The following is a 10,377-nucleotide window of genomic DNA, read 5'->3' on the forward strand; positions in this document are numbered from 1 at the left end:
GAACTTTAATATAAGAGCTTATTCTGAATTTTTTTAAAGAAAAGTGGCAGAATTGTGAATAACTTGAAGTTTCTAATAAAGAGTGGAAAAATGGTAAATAAATGATGACTCAAACATAAGGGAATTCTCAAAAGGGAAACAACGTACTAGATGGGAAGGGTAGATCTGGAATTAAGAAATAAATAGGTTAAGTGCAAATAATAGGAGAAGATGAGGGGTATTTCTGGGATCTGATAAAGTAAGGATGTAAAACCTAATAAGGTTTTCTTCCTCCTAGCTCACGATGGAACTCAAACCAGCCGTAGCAGAAAATCTTCAAATCAACAGAACTCCTTCGGCGAGTCTCTTGAATCTGACTGATAAACACTTCAAGCAGGAAGCAAGAGGAGATTTGTTGCTTCTACTACTCAGGTTAGGCGGTAACAGGGGAACCAGTTCTGAACTGGGTCGCAAAGTTCACCACAGAGGCTGAATCTGGTCGCAAAAACTCTGCGGTAAGGTCGCCTTAGGAAGGTGATTCTAGCCCCAAAGTTTGGAGGTGAAAACACTTGTATCCAGGGAGATATAGTCGATTCCTTGAACTATATTCTATCGCCCAAAACAGGGGCTGTGAAAGAGATCAGCAAGAAGAAGATGGATAAAGGAAAAGAAGAAGATGAGACGAGAACAATCAGACTAATAGAGAGGAAGAAAAAAGAATATCAGAGAAAGAAGAAGGGGAAAGATAGAGAGAATCGGCAGCCATGGTTTCAAAACCAAAAAAAATACTTTCAAATTTCTATTCTTCAACATCTCAAAAACTGAACTTCTCCATCGTTTACATGTCCAATATAAAGAAAAAAAATCAAACAATTAATGGAAACTACTTGAAAGGAAACTATTCTAAAATTAGAAGCTAGCTAATTTAAAAAGAAATTAATTGTAAAACAATAGAAAATCAAATCAAAAGATATTTCTTTCCTAAGTCCATCGTGCAACTGCATCACTATACAGGAAAGGCAAACAAATAATATTTGTGAAATCCAAAGTATATATTAGAGATCCAAAAACAGAAAAGCTGAGTCGTGTAAAACAATGGCCATTGATAGCTGAGACAGACAGAAAACTCTAGGAACAAGAGACTATAAAATGAATACCAAATGATTTGTAACACACATCTGTGTTCAACGCCCTCCTACACTTTATTTTTATTTTTATTTTTTTATTAAATGCCCTCTTACACAAAATGGAATGGTGGAGTTGGATTCTTGTACCATCAACAGACGAGATAAGGCTTTCTTCTCAAAGAATATGGTGATGCTAGAGTAAGACAAACTGCACACTTCAGTAGAAAATCATGTTTATTCTCCTAGATAAGTTTCAAGCAGTATTCTAAGATGCAGAAGCAAGTGAACCAATGACCAAGAGGCAAGAACAGTGCACTTTAGTTTTATAGAATGCAACAGGCATTAATCAGACCAATACAAGAGAGAGAGGCTCCTCAAACCAAGAGTGGACAGAGAGGTTCACAGAAAGAAGGAAAGGATACATACCTGTTAGAGCTGACACTGTTTCACTGGAGGCATACTCCTGAATGGTATGGTTAGAGAAGAGAAGTTTAATGAACATTGCTGCTTGAACTGATGTATCTGGATCACTATCATGGAAGAGGTCGAGTACAACCTGAACACCCCCAGCTTCTGCAACTGCTCTTTTATTTGCTCTGTTGTACATTACAAGGTTTTGCAAGGCACAAATAGCTACTACTTTCATTTCTTCTGTAGGTTGGTCCTCAAGCAGATTTACTAGAGCTCTACAAGCTGAAACAGCATCTGTAGTCCGAGCAAGACTCTCATTCTGAAACAAATCACCAAGAGCTAGGGTAGCCAATAACCTCGCCTGCTGAGCTTGGGTTTGTGGATCTAAAAGGTACTGGGATAGTGGGGAAATTGCAGACTTAGCAGCTTTTGTTTCCCTGACTTTAACATTGTTCAGCAACACTTCCAGAAGTCTTGCGGCAGTTTCCTCGCACTGATGACACCTGAGGAGCTCCAAAAGTGCCTCTATAGCACCACTTTCAGCCATTGCTTCGGAACTAGTTGCATCATCACTTTCCAACACAAGCAGTGCATTTAATGCACCAATCACTGTGCTTTCCGTGCCTGATCGAAGCAACTTTACCAACACCGCCACAGGTACCTCCAGATAAAATTCAGAGCTGAACTGTAGAATACTGGCTAAAACAGACGCAGCAGATTCCCACGAGGCATGAGGCGATGGAGGATCACCTTGTAATATAACTTTCGACAACTCAATGACACCACCTTCCTTGGCAATTTCATTTGGCCAGGTTATTGCAATACTCGTAAGAGCTTTTATGGCCTTCTGTTGCAAAATGGGAATACCAGACCCCAGAACACGTACGAGTGGGCCAATTGCCTGTTGTGTTATTGAGTCCTTCTGAAGATGCTCTTCCAAGAGCACATTTGAGAGAAGCTCAGCTGCCTGCTGTTGAACAAGTGGTGTTGGAGAATCCAATAAAGGGATAAGTGGATCGATAGCTTGGTGAGGAGTCAGGTTATAATCAGCACGGCACTGCGGATGCTCCAAAATATTAACAAGAACCTGTAAAGCACTCTGCTGTCCATCAGGCCTGAACTCAGGTCTTGATAACAACAGAAAAAGGGGCTCAACCACTTTGGCTGCTGAAGGACCCTTTGCAATGGTAGTATTGTTGGTCAGTATCCGAAGCAGTTCCACAAATACAGCACAGAGAAAATCAGGTGCTTCGAGGAGAATATCAAGTATGCTCTCAATAATCCCAGCTTTCACCATTTCCATCTTACAGGCAGGCCGGGGTTTCCCCAACTTCACAAGAGCTTTCGAGATAGCCTCATGAAGTGTGTAGTCCCTACCAAAAATAAGTCCAACAAGAGGAATGACAGCACCATGTGCAGCAACAAGTTCTGCCAAATTCTCATCATCCAAAAGTTTATCCAGTGCACGGACCACTGAATGATGAGCAGGAGTGAACTCAGTTACAAGGAGAGAGACAAGAGGTTCAACACAGCGAGCTGCGGCCAGTGTAGGCCTGATTCTTGTATTTCCAAAAAGGACACAACATAATTCAGCAGCATCACCTTTCAGTTCCATTGTACAATTTGATGATAGAATCCTGCAAAGAACATCCACTGCATTCATTTCAACATCTGCAACAGCTAGGGCTCTTGATGGATTTTCGCATAGTAACCTAACCAATGCAGCAATAGCAGCATGTTGCTCCCTCTCCACGCCAGTGTTAAGAATCTCCACCAGGGGCTGAACAGCTTGTCGAGCAGTTTCTGCATTCCTGATATGGTCTGACAAAAATAGGCTCTCCAAGGCTTTAGCAGCACTATACCTAGCCCCTCTTCCACCAAGGCGTAGAACTGCAACCAGCTGACTGACAGTACCAAATGCAGCATCATGTCTCCGTATTTCAGCACTGCCAAACAGGATCCCTAATAAATCTGTAGCAGCTTCCTCTGTTGCATCTTGTGGGCCAAGGGAAAGATACTTCGTCAGTGCTTCTAAAGCTCCTGATTCTACCATTACAATCTTGTTTGGAGGACTATCCTTTGCAAGTTGGGTCAGGAGTCCAAGAGCTAGAAAAGGTGCCCCTGGTCGATCTGGAATTGGTTTTAGCAGATCAACAAGAGCAGGTATTGCTTTCCGAGAAGTAGCACCAACTCTAATGTCATCAACTCTAAACAACCTCTCCAAAGCAACTTGCTCAGGATTGTGGACCAAAGCAAACTCCTCTGATATTTCCAAAAGATCATATATATCAGCATCTGCACAGCCAAGTAAGGAAATAAGACCACCTGCTGCCCCTGAATTTGCGACAGTGAGAAGAGTTCCTCTGCTACCATTACAGACAAGACTAGCCACTGCCTGTGCTGCAAAATATCTGTTTGCTGACTCCTCTGATCTTAACAAACTTGCGAGTACAGGGATCAAGTGCATAGTTGCATTTGCTCGTATTATATCTCTGTCTTGGAACAATATCGCAAGCAGTAAAGCACAAACCCATGTGCTGGTATCTTCTCTAAAATCACCCTGCAGAAATTATATGCACAGAAGTGAATAGAGCTTTTTACCCAAAAAAAAAAAAAGCGAAGAGAAGCTTGATAGCTGCATCAATGGTATTTAGTGACCATGCAGATGGAACAACAACAACAAACAGTTTGTCATGCTAATGTACCAGATAACACTATATACAAATTATTACATTTTCAATAATGAAAATTCAGAGGTTTCAAGACAGATAAACTGAATCAAAGGAACTACATTTGAAATACCTGAATAGCTTGCAACAAACATTGAGAAATCCTTTCAGTAAGAACTTCAACAGCTCCAGCCTCCATAATAGCAATTTTACTCCTGTCATCATGGCAGGCAAGTACAGAAAGCATCCATATAGCTATATTATCACCAGAAATGACTGCTGTGGTAATTTCAGACTCTCCATTTCTAGTTTGTTCTTTACCATGCCTATAGATGCTTATTTGTTCATTGTTTTCATTGTTCCTGAGGTGCGTCGATGGAGATGATTGCGCCAAGCTGAGAATTTGAACAAGAGACTGGATGAGATAGACACATGAGTTTGATTCATATAGAGCTTCAATTAATCTTTGGTGATGACCTTTTGCAACACAAATTAGAAGTGCAGTTCCTCCAACTTTGACTTTGGAGTTTCTTGAATCAATCACCCTTCTAGCAATTGATGAAATACAGCCTGAACTACTAGCAATTGTGTCTCCAAGGACAACAGCTTGATCTCTGCATAGCCTTGACAAAATCTCTATAGCTTTTTCCTGCAAAAAGGATGTCGCTTCAGCTATACATGAAACTATTGGGGCTATGGTGTGTGGAAATTCAGCTAGGACAGCCCATGCAGGTTTGACACGCTCATTACTTCCTTGAGACCTAGACAACAAAGCAAGCGCATCAAGAGCTTCTGATATTGCATCAGATTCAACACTAGCGAATTCCAGAAGAGAAACTAATGCAAGAACCGTTCCAGCACGATTCACACAATCAGATAATACATGATCAAACGAGCGGCACTGGAGTAGGCGAGCAATTGCTGCTGCACCATGGGTTTTTCCGTCAATCGTGCCTTCTCGCAACACCCTTGTAGCAGGCAAAATAATTTCTTCAGGAAATGCTTGCTCGGCCGCTTCATTATCCAAAAGAAGATTAGCCAAAGCCCTTGTTGCTTGTTCTGCAACTTGAAGAACCACAGAATTAGCAAGAACAACTAATGAAGACAATGCATCCCTAGCAACAGCAGCCACATCCCGGTTTTGTTTAATTGAAAGAAAAATAGCGGCTAGGCAACATGAAGATTCTACTAAGATCTTTTCAGATTCAACATTTAGCAGCTTCATCACCGACCAAAGAGCCTTAACTGCAATACCACTTTCACGCAAATCCTTCCGGAGATGAAAGAGTCCAGCTAGAACTGACGCAGACTTAGCTTGAGTCTCTTCCTTCGTTGAACTCAAAATTTTAATCATTGTCTCGATTGCATCATTGGCAGCACTACCTTCATTTACTATATCTTTAAGGGGGGCCACAGAAAGCAAACTTTTGAGAGCATCCAAAACATAGACCTTTGATTCAGGAAGATCACTAATCAATAAGGCCGTAAGTTGGCTGATAGTCCCAGTATCTGATTTATGGATAAGATGGTTCAACGTCTTCGCTGCAATCTCTTTCCCATTCTGACTCCCATTCTTCAACAGCCATAACAAAGCAGGCACAGCATCTGCACTTTCAACACATGCCCGTATATCTTCACTATGGTTGCATAGGTTTCCAATGATTGTTGCAGAATCTTCCTTGGCTCTTGCAGACCCTGTTTCTAGAATTTGAACAAGCGGAGGTATGCCTCCAGCAGCAGTAATAGCCCATTTGCTCTCATCGTTCTCATTCGATAAAAGTGAAAGCAGCGCAACTGCACATTCCTGCTGTTGCTCAGATGAAAGACCAAGAAGAGATATTAACAATTGAACTCCCTCACGACCCCGAAGTGCACGCCATACGCTGTCTTCTTTCTTGCAAAGTATGAGAAGGGATCTAATCAGCTCATCCTGAACCTCACTGGTTGCCATTGTGATTATCCCAACAAGCAGATGCTTTGCTTCAGAGTTTGCAAGCTTCTTGGAGAGGATAACATTACCATACAAACTGGCCAGGGCTTCAATGGTGCGTTCCTGCACAAGAAATGGAAACTGAGGATTGAACTGATTAACCAATATCTTCTCCATAATTAGAGGCTCTGATGGTCTAATCAATTCTGCATTGCTATCATATATCATAAGAGCTGATGCTAAAGCCCCTAATGTGTCAGCAATCTGTGCAGGTGAAGTGCATGACTCAAGACTTTCTCCAAGGCTTGAGATGACATATGACAAACCACCAGAGATATTTGCTAGAGCACACATTGCATTCTCCTGTAATGCTTGTGCAAACTCTCCCTGCATGAATTCTTTTGATGGAGCAATTGTAGCATTTATTAAAGCAGGAATCCCATTAGAGTTAGCAATCTCCCGTCTTGCTTCTTTGCATTGAGCAGAAAGAGATTTTAAAGCACCTGCAGCTTCTGCTCTTACAGAGGCTTCATTACCAGGTCCCAAAAGCTTGAGTAATTGCTTAGTAACTTCAGCAGCCAAAACCCTAGAACAAATAGATGCATCTTCCATCATCATACACGCAAGAAGAAAGCAAACATTTGCTTGAGTGCTTGACTGTCCACTTTTGAGCAACTTCACAAGAATATCCACACCTCCTGCTTCAATGGTAGTTGGCCAAAATCTCTCAGTGCAGCTGGACAGGTTTCTCAAAGCCCCAGTCAGAAGGTTATCAACCAAGTTCCCAGCCTTGAGACCATTTTCCAGTTGCTCCCAAAGCACAGGTACAACTCCTTCAGTTGAGAATATCTTTGATCCGACATGATCCCTAGCTCCACCTTGAGAGACAGCATGGATAGCTTTTGCAGCCGCAATTTGACCTTCTGCCGAGCTGGAACGGAGGAGACCAAGCAACGGTGGAATACACCCCCCTAGCAAGACTTTCACCCTCAGTTCATCCTCCTTACACAGAGATCCTAAAACGGTGGCAGCCTGCAACTTCACACCTGGTGATCCTGATCTGAGAAGAGAAACAAGTATTGGAACTGCCTGAGAGTGGGATCCAACAGCACTGAAGGCACTGTCACGTGTATCTATAAGGTCCAGCAACTGCTTCAATGAATTTTCTTTCTCCTGCGCAGTAGATGAACTCCTGCGCAGCAGCTCTATGCATTGAGCAACACTTGCCAATGTCCCATCTGGGTCCTCCATACTGGCGGTTCTGTCCCTGCAGTGAAGTTTGAGTAAGACCTTGTATTTACATTATCATCAGTCTAATTATGAGTATCAAGAAAAGAAGAAAAAAAAGGCTAACTATTGCGAGAAACTCATTTCTTCCGCTTATTCTGAGAAGGAAATAAATTACACTTTATCATAAAGCCTCAGAAAGCAGATTCAGACTTTATTCTTTACATATCAGCTTATAGAAGAGACGTCATAAACAATTTGAGAACATAGTAATGGAGGTATCAGTAAACCAGAGTACATTAATGTATTCAATAGTTTTTCTCACTTAGATTGAAATTAACAAAAAGAAAACCAGAAGGAACTTAAAAAACCTAGTTACAAACCAATATTAAGCCCTCATTCTAGATTTAGTTTTTCTCTGTCATCTCAGAGTCATTAAAAACAAATCACAAGTATGGTAGATGAAATATTTTCCTCTCTGATCAGTATATTAATAAAGTAGGATTTATCCATTTATGTTCTGTTGTTTACAGCTTCTTCCGCTAATGCTCCAGTCTAGACTACATCCACTTTGGATTTTTTGGGACTCGAAAGTGCTCCTGGATTTTGGCCGACAAATCACCAGAGAGCAATAATTAATTGTTCCACCAACCCCTCATCAGGTAATTCACAATGCAACTCACACAATTTGGATACAAAATGATAGATTGTAAGACAGTAAGCCTGCTCTTGCTTTTGCCCCAATTCTACTATAGCTTTGCGTAGGACATCAACTGCACATTGGACTGAGATCTGGCTGTCCATGTATACATTGTATCCACAACAAATGACTGATTCAATGACCGAAAACAATATTTTTTTCTTATTCCCTATCTGACTATAGCTATACCCATTACATCAATAGATGATGGAGTGCTTTACCCACCTATTTCCAATTTGTCTCTAGTTGAAGCTCAGTGCCACACAACCTGAGCTGTCCATGTGATTAGACTTATACCAGTAAGTATGCCATCAGTGTCAACAAGCCCAAAACCTATTCGAAAAGCAGTCACTAACTTTCCTATGAAATTAAATAGGCTCTTGGCCCCCCCCCCCAAGGTTCAGCCTGCCAAAAATGTCATTTATAAAATAGGACATATAGAAGAGCATTGAGGCTGTTGTTAGATGGTGCCATGCAGTCCCATTTTATAGCGCTACATCCAATTCTCACATAAATTACAGGGAAGATTAAAGTGAGGAAGTCACAAACCAAAAAATTCACACAAACTGGCAATGTCGTCCAAGAAAATGTTTAAATACCTCGAACCCATCTTCATGACTGAAAGTGGAGTTGGGGGCTCTGAATCTTGAAGTTTCGCAACCGTATTCCTTTCCTGGGATGACAAGAGAATATTATAATGGATAGGTATCGAATGCCATGAGGTTAGAGAAATCACATGGGAGAAGAAGATCGTTATCAAAAAAGCATAAATTGAAAATTTTTTGTGGAACTTGTAATGAAATAGCATATAACAAAATTTCTCCATGATTGACTGTATCAAGTATTAATCACATGAAAACAAAAAGGCAGAATTCTCTGGTGATATATTGACATCAAAGAAGTCATAGGCTTTTGAATTTCAACGGCTAATCTGAGTAGAGGAACCAAGTTTGCATGTAAGTTTCTTTATACATATAGCACCAGGAGTCTATATCAACAAACATATTGACACAGGATAGGCATACACCTGCAGATTTCAAGGACTGGAACAGAAAGATCCCGGAGAACAAAGCTTCACATCCTTCTATCACTTAAAAATAAAGCATTGGTCTTTTCAGAGTGCCAATGCGACAACTAAGGAGGTATCCTGGACCTACTTCCACTAAAGCTCCGCTTCCTTCGTTTAGAAAGAAACCAGAACTTGAGAGCACTTGAACACCGACAGTCGGCTGAATAGGAGCATATGCTTCATATTAATATTCAGCAACGGTTTATAAGGGCCATGTATGAACATAGAAGTTCTACACTGAATCCGAGAAAGCTCTTCCAGTGGAAACATTCGAAAAAACAAATGACTAACAGAAACAAATAGCAAAGCGGAAAAATACCAGATCAGTAGCTCCATGGCTGCTGCCATTGCTGGTAGCAAACCTCCAGGCTAGTGTCGTCGCCAGCTTTGCAGCAGTTTTAGACCTTCAAATAATTTCTGATTTTTTTTCTGTATCTAGACAGGATATATCATCAATGAAAGAAATTCTCCTGCCGATCCAGTAAGAAAAAGGAATATCAGAGTTGCAGCCTCATATCAATGATGATTGCTCAATGCCAAGGATCTCAAGACCAAAGACAGTAAACCGCTTTAAATAATGAGTAATCCATTCGTCTCCAGACCAGAATGGAAGAACAAAGCTCAGATCCAACGTTATAGGTAAATTAAAAACCATCATTAAAAAAAAAAATCCAGTTAATTTACCAAATAATCGACCTTGCAACATCAAGTAAACATGAAAAGAAAAACACTAGATCGACTGTTCTCCACCGCAAGTTCCCGATTTTTTGTACTAAAAAAAAAATAAAAAATGAAATGCAAAAAAGAAATAAAAATTTCTCCAAAGAATGCTTCAATCTTTACAACTTTCAAGACAAAAATTGAAAAGTCGCTGACTCAATAACTCAATTCTCACAGAACATCCAGATCAGTCAAACTACACTTACATCTCAGACGAATTTCAGAGTAGTAAAACGAAATCTCAGAAAATCCTCCATCTCAAGTTATAAGCCAAAGTAGGAAACCATTTCACACATAAATGCAATTTAAAAAATAGCGAAAGCTCGGGATTAAATCCAATCCTTCTCACCTTCTAAGACTTCTCTTCTTCGATTCTCGGAAGGAATGAAGGTAAAGGCCTTCAATGCATGGATTTCTGTAGCAGGAGAAGAGAAGAGAAGAGGAAGAAGAGAGAAAGTGAAAGCTGTGCTCAGTCTGTTTGGACTTCGGAGTCGGACAGAGTATAAGAGTATTTGCAATTGGGTTTAGCATCATTTTTTTCACCG

The 10,377-nt window shown here is 40.7% G+C and overlaps 1 protein-coding gene across 1 annotated transcript in view; it reads right to left on the reverse strand.

Moving 5' to 3' along the window:
- LOC122079486 (protein CELLULOSE SYNTHASE INTERACTIVE 1-like) overlaps nucleotides 1-10,377 on the reverse strand; it is a 16,871-nt gene extending 6,494 nt beyond the window's left edge. The window contains exons 1-5 of the mRNA XM_042646003.1: nucleotides 10,182-10,377; nucleotides 9,432-9,582; nucleotides 8,643-8,716; nucleotides 4,320-7,383; nucleotides 1,533-4,077 (exon numbers count right to left, since the gene is read on the reverse strand). Coding sequence (XP_042501937.1) covers nucleotides 1,533-4,077; nucleotides 4,320-7,383; nucleotides 8,643-8,659 — 5,626 coding nt within the window. The 5' untranslated portion in view covers nucleotides 8,660-8,716; nucleotides 9,432-9,582; nucleotides 10,182-10,377. The remainder of the gene's footprint in view (nucleotides 1-1,532; nucleotides 4,078-4,319; nucleotides 7,384-8,642; nucleotides 8,717-9,431; nucleotides 9,583-10,181) is intronic.

The sequence above is a fragment of the Macadamia integrifolia genome, chromosome 5 (genome assembly GCF_013358625.1).
Source record: "Macadamia integrifolia cultivar HAES 741 chromosome 5, SCU_Mint_v3, whole genome shotgun sequence".
Taxonomy (NCBI): domain Eukaryota; kingdom Viridiplantae; phylum Streptophyta; class Magnoliopsida; order Proteales; family Proteaceae; genus Macadamia; species Macadamia integrifolia.